General features: G+C 44.4%; 1 protein-coding gene across 1 annotated transcript in view; it reads right to left on the bottom strand.

The window, feature by feature from the left end:
- The window catches only part of ITGA5 (integrin subunit alpha 5), a 228,363-nt gene that overhangs the window by 35,070 nt on the left and 176,074 nt on the right, over window positions 1-17,219 (bottom strand). Inside the window, exons 13-20 of the mRNA XM_030198318.1 lie at window positions 15,259-15,450; window positions 12,549-12,594; window positions 5,981-6,088; window positions 4,976-5,031; window positions 4,542-4,696; window positions 1,895-2,032; window positions 1,289-1,356; window positions 730-880 (exon numbers count right to left, since the gene is read on the bottom strand). Of these exons, the coding sequence (XP_030054178.1) occupies window positions 730-880; window positions 1,289-1,356; window positions 1,895-2,032; window positions 4,542-4,696; window positions 4,976-5,031; window positions 5,981-6,088; window positions 12,549-12,594; window positions 15,259-15,450 (914 nt within the window). The remainder of the gene's footprint in view (window positions 1-729; window positions 881-1,288; window positions 1,357-1,894; window positions 2,033-4,541; window positions 4,697-4,975; window positions 5,032-5,980; window positions 6,089-12,548; window positions 12,595-15,258; window positions 15,451-17,219) is intronic.

Raw genomic sequence — 17,219 nt, 5'->3', positions numbered from 1 at the left:
TACCTACTGTTGTTGTACGTAACTCTCAAATAAAGGATGTGAGCTAAATCTAAAAATTAACAAAATTCTGCAGTGATCTGAGGAAATGAGCAGAGCATCGAAAAGATAAGACCAGTGTAAGGGTTTGCTTCTTCAATGACCGACTGCTTAGATAGAACAACAACACAACCACGCTACTTCATGCAGGACCGCTAAACCAATTTATAAAATTAATGGAGTAGCCTAATGGTTGGTAGAGCAGGCAGAGAACAAGGGGAATTGGGTTAGATACCCACAGCAACTCTTTGTGACTCTGGGCAATTGACTTAACTCTCCATTGTCCCAGGTACAAAATAAGTACCTGTATATAATATGTACACCTCTTTGACTGTAATCACAGAAAGATGGTGTATCAAATTCCATCCCCTTTCCCTTAACATGAAAAATGAACATTTATTTATTTTTTTGTTACATTTGTACCCCGCGCTTTACCACTCATGGCAGGCTCAATGCAGCTTACATGGGGCAATGGAGGGTTAAGTGACTTGCCCAGAGTCACAAAGGGCTGCCTGTGCTCTTTGACTGCATTCAAATCCAGTTCTTGGCCTGTACTTCAAGCATATATAAAATCTGCTCTCTTCCCCGGTATCTGCCTTCTGTAAGTGGCTTTTGTTAGTGCTGGTCATATCTTGGACAGGGATGGCACAGGAAGTGAGGGGGGGAGCTGTACTCCTTGTGACCTCTGTGTACCTCATTATTGCGTACAATCCCACTGTATTGTGCTTCTGGAGGGAGGACTGCATATAGCTCGGCCTCGTAGGCTCCGCCCTCCCCATCATTCTTGGCATTGAAGATTACAGTGAGTGCATTATCATCCCCAAGGTGCACAACATTTCTGTCCCTGGAAAGGAAGAATAGAAAGGTCAGAAAAAGTCCGATCTTTAATTATAAGAACTGTGGTAATATATCCTGCTTTAAAAACTGTTGTTGTTTTTTTGTTTGTGTTTTCTTTACACTGAGGTGTCGATATTAAGCAGCACTTATCTGGGTAGGAGTGGATCCTTCTGGATAAATGCTGCTCACTGGGGACAAATCGATAATTTTCAGCAATTACCCTCCTTATGTCTGAACATTTATAGTATACCCCTGGCCCAAAATCTGAATGAATCTACGACTCGCTCTTCGTGAAGCGTCCGTATGTTGCCTGTGGGGTCTTTTCAGCAAACTGTATCAAGTACTGGCATATTGCACAGTTGGGCACATGTCACAGCACCACTGATATGCTGAGCTCAGGTGATGCAGTACTTACCCATATACAGCGAGCTTGAGGTCTGGCACACAGATGTTATCCTCTCCACAGTCTAGCTGTATCTGTGCCTAGAGTCCAACACAGAGAAAAGACAAAGAGAATACTCATTAAATTCTCTCTCAGTCTCCACCTTATCCTTCCCCCCTCATCCCTCCCGTGGTCTTCCGTTACAAAACAGTGGTTAAAAAAAATCCATAAAGAGTTCAGAACTGTAAGCAACTCAGCCAGCCCAGCAACTGTGACCAGTGCTCTGTGCTGCCAAAAGAGCAGAGTTCAACTTCCAGCTCATGTAAAGGATGTCAAAGAGGTAAGAAAGAAGGCTGCTTTGGAAGCAGGCCTGGAAGCCTTATCCTGCTCGCTCCACCTAAGGAAGTCACCATTGTGCAGAAGGGAGTATAAAAACAAATTAGAAAAGACGCAGCAAATTACTTCCTCTGGGAAACACCCACTCCCTCCTCTCCCAAGAAGGAGCAGGTCTCCTCCTAGCAGGAAGCAGTATCCCTGCAGCAGGAGGTTACCATGCATTCCTCATCCACTTGAAGTGACTGCCCCAGCATCCTGTAGATCTGACTAGCACAAAAGCTTACACAGGCACAATTCCTGTACCTTTTGCTCGATGTAGTTCTTGGTCAGGTAGTTGAGAACAGGCTGGAGACCATGATTGTCAGCAGGGGCGTGAGGATCCAGGGTGAAGTTCAGGCTGACGTATATGGCCGAGAGCTTGTCACGGAACTCTGATTCATCCTAAGAAGGAGAGGCAGAGGTAAAGGGAGAGAGGACGACACAATGAAGGGAAGGCCGAAGGTGATCCTAGCAATCCATTAGCAGCTTACATCTCCAAAATACCCCAACAAATCATCATCAAATAGGACAGGGGATGGTGGGGAAGGTAGGTAGGGGGTGGTGGGAAAGGAAGCGATAGTTAAGTTCTGTATTTTCTTAAACTTGAAAGTGAGAGAAGTCTGTGATGGTCAGTTTGTATATAAGTGCTGGTGGGCAGTAAAAACACCTGCTGTTGATATGTCCAGCTTTGGCTCTGGCTCTCAATAAAACATATTAAAAAAAAAAAAGAGAAAAAAAAGAAAAACAAATAAGCTGAGCAGATCCCGACTTCTTCCTGCTGCATTCACACAGCAGCAAGTCCTGTGCTGCTCAGAGAGAAATCAGGACCCTCCCCATGCATACAGTTAGAATGGGGACAAAACAGAACTGGCTTAACACGAAACTATATAGAATCACCCTAATCTATTCACAGATCTCCAAAACTGGAATTGGCCACTGCACGATTTCTAGAGTTTCACATTCAGGTTTACTGATAACGGATCATGAGTGCAGATGAAGGGGGAGTTTCAAATCCAAAATGGAAGAAGGGAGAAGGGAAACAGCAGTTAGTGTACCTCGGTTTAAAAAAGGTTTGGACAAATTCCTGGAGGAAAAGTCCATAGTCTACTATTGAGATAGACATGGGGAAGTCACTGCTTGCCCTGGAATTGGTAGCATGGTATCTTGTTACTATTTGGGCTTCTGCCAGGCACTTGTGACCTGGATTGGCCACTGCAGGACACAGGCCACTGTGCTAGATGGATCATTGTTCTGACCCAGTATGGCTTTTCTTATGTTAATGTCCTAGCTTAGCCTCCTTTTGTCTGAGATACAAGCATAGGATCTGAACTAGGAGCAAAGGTTAGGCCTGGGTAGAGGCGTAGCTAGATGGGACCACGGGGGTATGGGCCCCCGCAGATTTAGCCCTGGCCCCCCTGCTTTCACCCCCCCCTGCCGCCGCCATCAGGTACCTTTGTTGGCGGGGGTCCCCAACCCCCGCCAACCAAAGTCCTCTTCAGCGCCGGTCTCTGGCGCGTTGCTGATCTGGATTCTGTTTCTGAGTCCTGACGTCCGGCACTGAAGGGGATTTCGGCTGGCAGGGGTTGGGGACCCCCGCCAGCAAAGGTACCTGGCGGTGGCGGGGTCGAAAGGGACGGGGAGGGGCGGCGGCACGGGGGGGGGGGGTCAAAAGTGGTGGGGGGGGGGTCGGCGGCACTAAAATGTCCTGGACCCTCCCTCCCGCCGAAGTCTGGCTACGCCCCTGGGCCTGGGACTGAGGACTTGGGCTCACATCCTGTTTGTTCTGTAAGCCCAGGGCTTTTTTTGAGGGGGTACTGAGTACCGCCACCTTTTCCCCTGTCTGCTAAAATTGACCAGTCATAGATCCTGTGACTGGTTGCAAGGGGCCTGGCTATCGTGGGGTGGGTCCCTCAGTGATCACCCCATCCCTGAAGGGTGGCCTGGCATTTGAGTACTGACACCTTTTTCGCTAGAAAAAATGCACTGTGTAAGCCAATGGATGGGGCAGTTTAGGCAAGCAAACTTCAGCATTTTTTGTTCAGCACTACTGAGATTGACTCTTCTCACAGTCTATATTGGTACTTTAAAGCTTATGCTTGGTGCATTCACCTATCACTAGTCTTTTTAAAGGCTTCATTTGGCTTGCTTGCCTCAAAATGGGAAAATTTGTCATGCCTTTTGTATTTGGAAATCTACTAGACAAAAACTGCAGGTACTAAAGCACTCATGGTAATTTTAAAATCACTGCATGCACTTATGCTGCAATTTTGTTCTGCATGCATACTTGTACCCCTATGGGGAGGGGGGTGCTTTTTTAAAAGGCACCTGTGAAAATGGCCTTATTAGGGGGTCCTTTTACTAAGGTGCGCTGAAAATGGCTTGTGGAAGTGTAGGCGCGGGTTTTGGGTGAACGCTGAACCATTTTTCAGAGCGCCTGTAAAAAAAAAAAAGGCCTTTTAAAAATTTTTGCCGAAAATGGACATGCGGCAAAAGCAAAATTGCCACGTGTCCATTTTGGGTCTGCGACCTTACCGCCAGCCACTGACCCAGTGGTAAAGTCTCATGCGGTAACCGAGTGGTAATGACCTACACGCGTGCATCCGAAAGTAAAAATGATTTTCAGCCGCGCAACAGAATTGAAATTACCGCAAGAGCCACACGGTAACCAGGCAGTAACTCCATTTTGGGCACGTGTAGATGCTTACGCAGCTTAGTAAAAGGGCCCTAGGTTTTTTGTTATATTATCACCACTTCATGCTGGTCCAAATAACTTTAGCATCTCTGAACTGGTTGAATGTCTAGTCCTGGGGAAAAGGTACGAGCCCCCTGTTACACTGGCACCTCCCAACTCCATGCAGAATGACAACTGCTTAGGAGGGATGGGGGTCAGAATCTGTCTGTTCTGCATTACCCGGAGGTAGATCTTCATGTCTCTGCACTCCTCTAGCACACCATTGCGAATGTGGATGGTCTGCATTAGGTGTGGTTGGCGGGATTTCAGGAACAGGGCCCGTTTCACAGCCCCTTTCTGTTTCATGCGGTCCAGCTGCAGATCCACATTAAAACCTGGAAGACATGGTACAAACAATGAATCAGCACATCTGTTACCATGCAGCCGGCAGGGCAGGATGGGGAGCACAGCACACTGTTAAAAATGACACATCATCAGCATTCTGTGAAGGTTAAGGTGCATATCCTGCCCTTGACAGATAACTGAAAAAAATGCCAGATATACCAAAGATGAAAGAAATTTGGCTTGGCACAAACCTCCCCTCTTCTGAAGGGATCTGGAGAGGGGGAAAAAGGGAATCCCCAGCTATGAAGGTGTTACTCTGCACTGCTTACCTATGCTGTCAGGGACGTGTTTACCAGAGGCGTTCAGGCAGAAATTCAAATTCACGCTACAAAAAAACAGGGAGAGAGAATTAACTGGTGCAGGTTGGCCAACTGGTTGGGCATCCTCTTCTGTCACTGGTCAGGCAGTAAAAAGAAACACAATAGGGTCTTCAAGGCTGGAGCAATGGTACAATCTTTAATGAAAATGACCCATCACGGGCCGTGTTTCGGCGCAATGTGTGCCTGCCTCAGGGGTCTGACAAAACACAAATATACAAAATTTGTAAATGAAAATCCAAATAAATATCCATGCACATAATAATCAAAACAAATCAAAAATTAAAATTGAAAACATATTTTATTTGGACATTCATTTACAAATTTTGTATATTTGTGTTTTGTCAGACCCCTGAGGCAGGCACACATTGCGCCGAAACACGGCCCATGTCGGGTCATTTTCATTAAAGATTGTACCATTGCTCCAGCCTTGAAGACCCTATTGTGCTTCTTTTACTGTCCTGATTTTGTGTACTTTTGGACCCTCTCTTCTGTTACTGGTCAGGCTGTGTCACACTAGTCATCTCCAGACAGCCTCTCTCTCATCCAGCTTAACACCCTCATAGCAATCTATTTTCTAATAGCTCATTTGTAGATTTTGGAACAGGCTACCTCTGCTATGGTTAAAAACACTAAATGCACCAATCCAGGCATTACCTTTTCTCCTCACTGCATCTCATGCAGGTTCCCTCCTCATCCCCTTAATCCTGTAACCAGTACCAGAAATTTGCTCTTGGCCATATAATTATACAAAACTGTCAACCCAGCCTGCCAAATGAGGTCATTCAGATTGACAAGTTATAAATAGTGCTTCCTTGAAGCATTCTCTCACTCCTTCATCCTACAATCATCCTGTGGCTAGGCCCCCAGGAGCTAATGCCTTCCTTCCGCAGTTGCCCCATGGCTAAGATTCCTGTGACCTCCAATCCCATACTGGACCATACTTGGGGTACTTACCATGGCACTTGTATGTTTGTGTCCTCAATGGTGCAGGTCTTCTCTTCTGGATTAAACATGGTAGGAAAGATGGTCAGGGAAGCACTGGCATAGATGATGGGGCGGCCCCTGTTGGTTCCCAAAGAGAATTAATGCAATGAACGATGGAACATTTGATTTGATTTGTTGACTTTGGGGCTCATTTTCCAAAGAGAAAAACATCTCAAAAATGGAATGAAGTGGCATCTGAACATTTTTCTTTGCAGTGCATCCAAATTACAAGGGGGGGCGTGATTTGGGCGTTCCCACAACTTGGACATTTTTCTGCCATGATGGAACAAAGCAAATACGTCCAGGCTAAAAGTTAGATGCTTTGGTCCAGACCTGTTTCAATCGCACCTAAGTCACAAAAATGTGCCCTAAATGGCAAGATGACCACCAGAGAAATTAAGGTATGGCCCCCCTTACTCCTTCAGTGGTCACTGACCCCCTCCCACCCACCCCTCAAAGATGTGAAAAAAACAGTACATATCAGCCTTTATGACAGTATCAGATGTTATGACCAGTCCTATCAGAGCAGCAAGCCTAGTGTAGCCTAGAGTACAGTAGCTTGGAGTAGCTTAGTGGTCAGTGCAGTGCATTGTAGAGAACAGGACTCAGGCCCACATCCCACTCTAACTGGTACATTTGTGGTGGAAAGTGTGAGCACTCCAAAACCCACCAAAAACCTACTGTACCTACATATAGGTGACACCTGAAGGCATAAGGGCTATTGTAGTGGTGAATAGTTAGGTACAGTAGGTTTTTGGTGGGTTTCTGAGGGCTCCCCATAGAATATAAAGGGGTAACAGTGAGATGTGGACCTGGGACCTTTTATGTGAAGTCCACTGCAGTGCCCCCTAGGGTGCCCTACTGCTCTGCTGGGATGTCTGTGTGGCCACTAGTTTTCCATACATCCCAATGGGGCTTGTGTGTTTGCGCACTTTTCCCTTGGACTTTTTTTTTAATGGTCCTAAAAGAGATAGATGCTCTGAGCACAAAGGGGGGTCTTTTATTAAAGTTTAGCTCGAGTTACCTGCAGCAGGGCCCATAGGAATAAAATGGGCCCTGCTGCAGATAACTTGAGCTAAGCTTTAGTAAAAGACCCCCCCCCCCCCCAAACATCTAGCAAATGGCCATTTTTGAAACAAAAAGTTGGACATTCTTCTGGTTTGAAAATGGCCATGTTCACTACTGGATTTTGGACGTTTCTCACATAAAGCCCAAAATTGGATTTAGACATCATATCGAAAATGCCCCTTTTTATATACCACTTAACACAGCCAGGGTTGTAAAGCAGTTTACAAACTGAACAATAATCACATAAAATAATTAAAGTTATTAGTATCTAAAATCCAACATCAATATAATTAAATCAGGATTAAAAATTAAGCAAGATCACTCTCTCATCACCAATCCAATCCATAACTCTGCTTAAATAGCCAGGTCTTCAAGGTTTTCCGAAAGCCCCAATACCCAGGAATACTACGCAAATTAATCAGTAGGGCATTTCACAAGGAAGGTTTAGCATAACAGAATACTCTATTCAATATTCCCAAGAAGAATGTAAATCTCTTTGAAACACACACTCCTCCTCCCATATAAGCAGCCTTCTAGATCATATACAGCATCTTAAGGGGGGAAAGGGAAATGGGACTTGATATACCACCTTTCTGTGGTTTTTGCAACTACATTCAAAGCGGTTTACATAGTATATTCAGGTACTTATTTTGTACCAGGGGCAATGGAGGGTTAAGTGACTTGCCCAGAGTCACAAGGAGCTGCAGTGGGAATTGAACTCAGTTCCCCAGGATCAAAGTCCACTGCACTAACCACTAGGCTACTCCTCCATTAGCAACATTCCAAGAAGCCTCCCCTTGCAGATCAGCAATGCGGCCGCGCAGGCTTCTGTTTCTGTGAGTCTGACGTCCTGCACGTACGTGCAGGACGTCAGACTCACAGAAACAGAAGCCTGCGCGGCCGCATTGCTGATCTGCAAGGGCAGGCTTCTTCATGGAATGTTGCTAGTGGAATAGCAACATTCCATGTAGAATCTCAAATAGTAGCACCAAACTCTCAATAGTAGCAACATTCCATGTAGAATCTTCAAATAGTAGCAACATTCCAGAATCTCAAATAGTAGCAACAGCAACATTCCCTGTAGAATCTCAAATAGGAAAAGGGAAATGGGACTTGATATACCGCCTTTCTGAGGTTTTTGCAACTACATTCAAAACGGTTTACATATATTCAGGTACTTATTTTGTACCAGGGGCAATGGAGGGTTAAGTGACTTGCCCAGAGTCACAAGGAGCTGCAGTGGGAATTGAACTCAGTTCCCCAGAATCAAAGTCCACTGCACTAACCACTAGGCTACTCCTCCACTTAAAAGTAATCTACACTGTGACTATAAGCCAATGCAGAGTTACAAGGATGGGTGTAACATGGTCAGATTTATTTTTTCCTCCGATTATCCATGCCACTGTATTCTGGATTAACTAACCTATTCTTAGTCAAATCTTGATATAATGAATTGCACTAACCCAACTGGCTTGTAATCACTGCATGGACTACTTTAATTAAATTGACCAATGTAAGAAACAGCTTCAATTGACGAATCATTTTTAGATGACAAAAACAAGAAGGCACAATAGAATTTAGAGATGAAAATCCTCTGGATCCAGATAACTGCCCAGCAGAGGAAGTCAAGGGGGGTTTTGCAGGGGAGGAGGGGTAGATGTGCTTGGAATGCCCTCCCGCGGGAGGTGGTGGAAATGAAAACGGTAACGGAATTCAAACATGCGTGGGATAAGCATAAAGGAATCCTGTGCCGAAGGAATGAATCCTCAGGAGCTTAGTCAGGATCGGGAGGCGGGGCTGGTGGTTGGGAGGCGGGGATAGTGCTGGACAGACTTGTACGGTCTGTGCCGGAGCCGGGGATGGGAAGCGGGGCTGGTGGTTGGGAGGTGGGGATGGTGCTGGGCAGACTTGTGCGGTCTGTGCCGGAGCCGGTGGTTGGGAGGAGGGGCGGGTGGTTGGGAGGCGGGGATAGTGCTGGGCAGACTTATATGGTCTGTGCCCTGAAGAGCACAGGTACAAATCAAAGTAGGGTATACACAAAAAGCAGCAAATATGAGTTATCTTGTTGGGCAGACTGGATGGACCGTGCAGGTCTTTTTCTGCCGTCATCTACTATGTTACTATGTATGCAACAGGACTGGCCCCTGCTGGACATGTGGTAGTACTGCAAACGTAGAGCCAGAACCCAGAGCAAGGAACTTTACAGAATATTAAAATGGAACAGTGAACACTAGGGATGGGCAGCCAGAAATGTAGTGTCATTTTTTTTTCTTTGAAACAAAATGTTGTTAATAGTGCACACTGTTAACAGCAAATCGTATTTTGTTTTTTTTAAAAAGGTCCAAGCTAACTCAGATCATGTACTGCTTTGGGTTTTGGATTTGCCTCTCTGTGGATACAATACATGGTATTGCAACTGTATCAAAATCGACTCATACTGCAGAGTCACCTTAACCTTTGGACCAGATGAGGCACTGGCTCAGGATGCCAGTGATAAAGGTCCCCAAATCACCGTTTCTTCTAGGCTCCCTGTGGTCTGCTATCCCTCCCTTTCTTCCTCCCCACCCTATTCCCACAGCCCAGCATCCCACCCTCCGCCCAAAATCTAGTATCTTTCCCTCTGCTCTCATGCCTGCAATCCAGTATCTCCCACTCTGTCAAGTGCCCCCCCACCGTGTACCTTGAAACTTTTCTTTACTCCTAGAAGTTGCCGGCAGTGAATTCACACACTGCCTGTGGCTGGCCCAGAGCCTTCCCTCGTCCACATCCTGTTCCCCTTGACATAAAGCAGCAGAGGAAAGGCTCTGGGACTGACCACAAGCAGCATGGTTGAAATCACAGCAACCTCTAGGAGTAAAGACAAGCTTGAATGGGAGGCAGACACTTGAGACACAGGGAGATTCTGGATTACAGGTGGGGGAGCTGACGGAAAAATACCAGATCTCGGGCAGAAAGGGACTCCGATGCAAAGCTGGTTCAGGGCACCACAGTCCCTTGAACCAGTCCTGCTATACTGTAGGCTGCATGACTGACAGGGTCTTTCTGCCAGCCATGGGACTTACCTCCTGCTGCACCTGTCACGGGAGAGGACAAGAAAATGTTTTTCTACTTTTTAGTGTGGAATTAGAGTTAGACTCTGAGCAAATACTAGTGGCATAACAAAAGGAATAGTATTACTATTAGTAAGCTGAGGCATAATGACACCAAGGGAAGGCAAGTGAATGCAGTGCACAGAGCATGAATTCTAGAACAAATCAAACTCGGGTATACATCTAAAGTATCACATACCATGTAAATGAGTTTATCTTGTTGGGCAGACTGGATGGACCGTACAGGTCTTTATCTGCCGTCATTTACTATGTTACTATGATTAAGAACGGTATGTGGACATGCAGATTCTATTCTAGAAAAGTCCACATTTCCACACCAACATTTAGGCACTGAAACTTATGTTCTATAAAAGGCAAGTGTAAATGTGAGCACATAAATGTTACCCTTTAGCGTGTAACTAATGATAATTAAATCACTATGGGGATCTCTACTAAACGTTTCTCCCAAATTTCACCAATGTAATTAACAATAAAGGATAAATATATTTTAGGTGCACAGAATCTTAAAATAGTTTCAGCCATAGGCTGAACCATCAAGATATCAATTATTGCACCAGTCTAGTGTCTAAGTCCATATTTTAAAATATTGCAGGATCAACACGAACATACCTAAATCTCCACTACCCAAGCTGCAAAAGACTCAAATACAAATCAACCTATGCATCCAGCTTTTCCTACATAAGCACACAACTATGGAACGCATTACCAAAAGCCGTGAAAACAACTTATGATCACCTAAACTTCCGGAAATCATTAAAAACTAACCTGTTCAAAAAGGCATACCCTACCGACCCAACTTAAATGCCTGTACCCTGCAACACCACGAAACCAAAGCTCGTAATGGACATATAATAACTCTTCCTCTCTAATATTCCCTAATGTGTCTGTACACACAAACCTTATTCTACCACATTACCGTATTTGTTCATACCGGAATTGGCGAACGCCTTTACGGTACTATGTAAGCCACACTGAGCCTGTAAATAGGTGGGAAAATGTGGGATACAAATCTAACAAACAAATAAATAAAAATATTTTTTTTAAAAACCCCAACTTAACAGATTCACTCTTCTACTTAACTTTTATTCCTTCTTCCAAAGTGCTACCAGTGATACAATGTTGCAAATCAAGAGCCCTGTTTACTAAGCAGCGTTATAGGCATGTTAATGTTTTTAATGCGCGTTAACCATGTACGTGCCTACAATATCCCTACAGGCACCTACAAGGTCAGCGCACATGCTAAGTGTAGGCGCGCTAAAAACACTAACGCACGTTAGTAAACAGGTTCCCAAGTGCTGCATAAATCTGATCTCTACATAGTTCTTATGTTTCGCTGCATGCAGAGATCAGCAAAAGATCAATAGATTTATGCAGCACTTGGGAACCTGTTTACTAACGTGCGTTAGTGTTTTTAGCGCGCCTACACTTAGCATGTGCACTGACCTTGTAGGTGCCTGTAGGGATATTGTAGGCACGTACATGGTTAACGCGCATTAAAAACATTAACATGCCTATAACGCTGCTTAGTAAACAGGGCTCTTGATTTGCAACATTGTATCACTGGTAGCACTTTGAAAGCAATTTTGTTTGTTTCAACCTGGAGGCTTGATCAGATTTTGAAGAACTTCACCTGGTTCCAGGAATAAAAGCTAAGTAGAAGAGTGAATTTGTTAATATGTTGTTGTTATTTATTTATTTATTTATTTTTTAAGTATCAGTGTACCATTTTAAAATATGAACTTTGCCACTGGACTGGTGCAATGATTGATATCTTGGTGATTCAGCCTATGGTTGAAACTATTTTAAGATTCTGAGCACCTTCAGATTAATTTTATTTAAGGAAATTGTCAAAAATAAATATTTTGCTTTAATATGTTAATTACACTTTAGCGTGTAACCTATAGTATTCTATACATTTCTGTTAGTGTTAGTGGGGGGTCCGCCGATGCTCCATCCAGATGTACACCCCCCTCCCCCTTGCAGCTGTGCACTATGCTGGTTGCGTACTAACTTTGCAGAATACTGCTCATCGCCTCACCAGCAGTTATGTGCGTAAATGTAAGGTTCATGTGTGTAAATGCTAGTATTTTATAATCTTAGCGCATAAATAGCGCTTACAGGCCCATTTTACAAAGGCACGCTAGCGCATTTAGCGTGCGCTAAATACTAAGATGCCCATAGGAATATAATGGGTGACTTAAGAGTTTAGTGCACGCTAAAAACATTAGATTACAGAATGAGGCGACAAGTGGTTTAGCCAGGGTAGAATTGGGATCAAAACCTACAAGCTCTCTTGCATCCCACTGCCACTGCCTTGCTTAACTTAAGGTGTGTCAATGCAGCACCAAAATAACACCTACCTGTACACGATGGCTTTATCCACACCAAAGGCTCCTACTATCATATCTAGGGAGAAAAAAAAATAAAGGTGAAGAGTGCATGAGGTTACCTTTGTGGTACAGTGACACAGCACAGAGTGGAACTTGCCATCTTAGCACACAATGGCGAACAAGAACGAACAGCTGAGTGGGTGCTGAGTGAAGGCACTGTCATGGTTGGCAAGCACATAATAGAACAAAAGTCAGAGGAGACGAACACTGGGTATGGAAATGTTCTGCTGGCATGAGCCAGCTTGAAACAGCAAAAGGAAAAAAAGAAAAAAGGTTATCCAGGGCATTTGCTGCTTGAAGAGACAATCACAGTATGTCCTGGGGCTGCATGCCCTCACAGCAGCTGCTGAAATACTACACTGAATCCTTATTAAATGCTTTGTGGGCCAGCTAAAAAGTGACTGAAAATTAAAAAGGCAGCCACAAATTCCCAATACATTAAAATAGCCTAGAGAGAGCGGTTGAATGTACAGGGAAGATTAAAGAAAATGTCTTAGAACGCTAAACAGAAACCTTGAAGTCAAATATATGAAAAACAAGAGGGGAAGAGGGTCCAATGCAGTAAACTATACTTTAAAGCCATGCGCTGAAGCTCAATGCACAGTTTTCTAATGCATGTGTACAGGGGTGTGCTGGTAAATTTTTAACAACAGGCTCTTTCTCTGGAGGTAGCCGGCTCTGCATTTGGAAGAGCCACAGGTGGCCGGGGTGGGGTGGGGGGGCAACACTTGCCTCTCTCTCCTCCCTCCCTTCGTGCAGGCACGCTAGGCATACCTTTGCTGGCAGCCAATAAATGGACTGCCAGCACTCCCAACATCTTGCTCTGAGCAGCATGCTGGAACTTCTCTCACATGCTCGAGAAGTCCCAGCCTGCTGCTCAGAGCTGGAAACAAGGAGCGGGGAGCAGCAGCAGTCTATTTACTTGGCTGGCAGGGCTCAGCATCTCCATCAGCAAAGTAAAAGAGAATTCAGCAGGGGGCCCAAGCCCACATTTTGGGAGCCAGTTGTTAAAGTAGCTATGGAGGGCCCTACTTTATCAACCGGCTCCCAAAATTCTTAAAAACTTAACAACCGGCTCTTGCGAGCCTGTGAGAGCCTGCTCCAGCACACCACTGCATGTGTAAAAGAAATTTTTTTTGTGCTCATTATAACCAAATAGTATGCAAATAAGTTGCAGAAACATAGGAAAGAATGCCAGAAGCACGCACGCATGGGGCATCAATATTTGCACACTAAAACTTATCAGTACTCAAGAGTTGTATGCATGAGCATACAAAATGCACATAAACATGACTGTATAGTATTATTTGCATGTGTGCAATCCACCACTGTGCTTGTTCTTAGCCGCAATACCTCCCCTTCAGCTTATCCCCTACTGTGCTGGGGTTTTTTTAAGCCATTGGGGTCGATATTCAAAGTGATTTAAACAGCTTCTGGCTGTTTATGGATAAAATGTTTTTATTAATTTTTTAGTACATAACAAAGCAGACAGCGGGAGAATATAAGAAAATATCTGGTTTCTGGTCATTTAAGTTGCTGGTCCAGGGCTAACCAGGCATATTCGGTGACACTCAACTGGACAGTGCCGCAACTGGCCATTTTGTAGGCGTTCCCAGAGCGGAGTTGGCACTTAGGCAGTTAAAGGTTGATATTCAGCCCTTAACCAGCTAGGATAACTGCATTAACAGGACTGCATAAAACACAATCCTATCATTATCTGGTTCATCGTAGCCAGTTAAGTGCTGAATATCGCACTATGTTTTTGCCGCCTGCGTATACCTGGAAATTCAATGCTGGAGCCCCGACATGACCTGGCATTGAATTCACAGAGATAATGCCAGCGGCGATGAGCAAAACGCCGCGCGCTGACAACTGAAAATCTACCCCACTGACTTTAACAAAGCAAGAAAAAAAAGCTGTGGGTAGTTCACGCTCAGAGAAGAGAGAAGAAAAACAGGCATAAAATGTTAATGTTGGCCTTCAATCGTCTTGTGCACTTCTTTGAATCTGGGGGTAAAAGCCAATACCTTCATTACCAGGAGATTGAAATGAGCTGTGCTCTAAAGTCTATGCGAGGGTTTGCACATAGTTTTCTCATGTACAAAACTCCTTTGAGTACAGGGAGGGTACAGCAGTGCAAGAAACTGTGCAGAGAATGCATGATGAGCTTTGTGCCTTGAAGTCTTATGGCTGAAGATGCAGGTGTGCTGGTATAGGAAGCGGCAAATGAATGGATTAATTTAAAATTGTTGTATTTCTGTTTTTGTGTACACAGCTGCTGACCGAGTGTAGTAGCAGCGTCTACTGACTGGAATTAAATTTATCACCTGCCTTTTGGTGTGAAAAAGCAAGTGGCAAACTTGAGGTGGGAAAATCAAATGCCAGCACACTGACAAACAAAAGCGTAATACTGGCTGATGCTTGTGTGTAGGATTGGGGCGGGAGAGGGGAAGGGATATAAAACACAAAGGCATTTATTTTAAATGTGATTCCACTGCGACATTTCCAGCTAGACTGCAGCGATGTAGACAGCCATCATTTTGCACAGTAGCTTGTGTACTAAGTTCTTTACATTTCTCACATATGCAACCAGGACTTCTCTTTCTACATCAGTTACAAAGTCACAGCAAAGTCACACCTATCAGCAGCCTCACCACTACTGTCCTCTCAGTATACTCACCAGGGTAGCCATTGCCATCCAGGTCCTTCGCCCCACGAACAGCAAAGCCAAAGAATGCTGGGGACTGGCTGGGCTCCCAGTGGCCCTGCAGGACCTGAGAGGGCCTGGCATTCAGTCCCTCTGCTTGCCCGTTGTAAATGTACACCAGGCCCTGCTGGTGATCTCCTCCAAACGGCGCTCCAATTGCGACATCTGTGAGAAAGAGAAACCAAATACATGAAAGGCTCAAGGGGTATGGGGAGGTAGGGAAGTAAGGGGTGAAGGAGGGGTGTGGTTTGATGTAAATCACTGTGGGGTCGATATTACAAGCGATATAATCGGCTAGAAATGGATTCTGGCTGGGTTACTTGCCTGCTCGGGGCTAACCAGTCATTTTCAGCAGTTCTTAACCTGTTACTGCCACAGTAAATGTGTGGTTAGCACTGAACTCAAAAGTGGATATTTTGGGGGCGTTCTGGGAAAGGAATCAGCACTTTGCCACATAAACAGGACTGCATAAAAGTCAGTTCTCTGCGGTGCCCCCATAGCCAAAAGGCTGGGGTTATTTTATCGTAAGTTTTAGATTCCAAATGCAACTTGTAGTGCATCACTGCAACTCGTGATAGGGTATTTGCATAGTAATGAGATGCAAAAGATGCATTTGCAATTTTTTAAAATCTTACTACCTAACCTTACCTACTTAAGTATCACCGCAGTATTTTTGGTCAAGCAGGGTTAGGGTCATTTAAATCAGGCTAAGGTCCAAATAATGCAACTTAAGGCCCTAACGCAGCTTGATGAATTCCTTCCTAAATACCTCTATGCAAATAGGAAAAAAGCCAGTATCTGGAAAGCTGTGTATACCAATGCCTGTAGTATGGGAAATAAGTTTCAGGATCTAGAGGCGGACTTGGATTTAGTGACGGTCACAAAGACGTGGTTCATGGAGAACCATGACTAGGATATAGTTATACAGGGCTATAATCTACTCAGAAAGGATACAGTAGGAAGAAAGGAAAGAGGAGTGGCGTTATATGTTAAAGATATATTAAAGCAACAGAATTGCAGGGCGTAAGGAAGAGGAACTATAGGTTAATCTAGAAAGAGAATGAAATTTCTATTTACATCAGGGCAATACAGGCCTTCTTCACAGGCAGAAGTGGACAGAGATTTAACTGAAGACATTCACAATATAGCTGTGAAAGGGGAAGTACTACTAATAGGTGATTTTAATGTGCCAGATGTTGATTGGGGCATCCCTCTTGCAGGGTCTTTTATAAGCAGGGAGATCCTGGATTCCGTACAGGGTGAACTGTTCCAGCGGTTGTTAATGGAACCCAAGCAGGATGGGGCCATAGTGGACTTAATGCTTACTAATGGGAAGAGTGTTTCTGATATTATAGTAGGTGATCATCTGTCTTCCAGTGATCACCAGATGGTGTGGTTTAATATTAAGAAAGGTGTGGAGAGGGTGCATTCAAAAGTGAAGGCTCTAGACAAAAATAAATTAACTTCGTTCAGATGGGGGATTACCTCAAGGATTTGTTGTCTGGATGGGAACATCTGGAAGAAGTTGGAAAGCAGTGGGCAAACCTGAAAGAAGCTATTGTAAGGACAACAAAACTTTTTGTTAGGAAAGTAAATAAGAGGAAAAGAAGGCTGCTTTGGTTCTCAAAAGCTGAAAGGTAAAGAAAAAAAAGATTCATAAATTGCAAGAGATTACAGAAAGAGGAAGACAGCCAACAATTCCTGAAAAAGCCAAGAGAAGCTGGTAGAGTAGTCAGGAAAGCAAAGACGCAAATGGAATTAAAAAAATAGCTAATACAGGGGGTCTTTTACTAAGCTTAGCTCAAGTTATCAGCAGCAGGGCCTCTTTTATTCCTATGGGTCCTGCTGCAGGTAACTCGAGCTAAGCTTTAGTAAAAGACCCCCACAATAAAATGGGAGGGAGGGGGACAAGACACTTTTTTTAAAGGTACATT

This window comes from Microcaecilia unicolor, chromosome 3, assembly GCF_901765095.1.
Source record: "Microcaecilia unicolor chromosome 3, aMicUni1.1, whole genome shotgun sequence".
NCBI lineage: Eukaryota > Metazoa > Chordata > Amphibia > Gymnophiona > Siphonopidae > Microcaecilia > Microcaecilia unicolor.
Note: the sequence above shows the minus strand (reverse complement) of the source record. Positions and strands in the feature narration are given on the sequence as shown.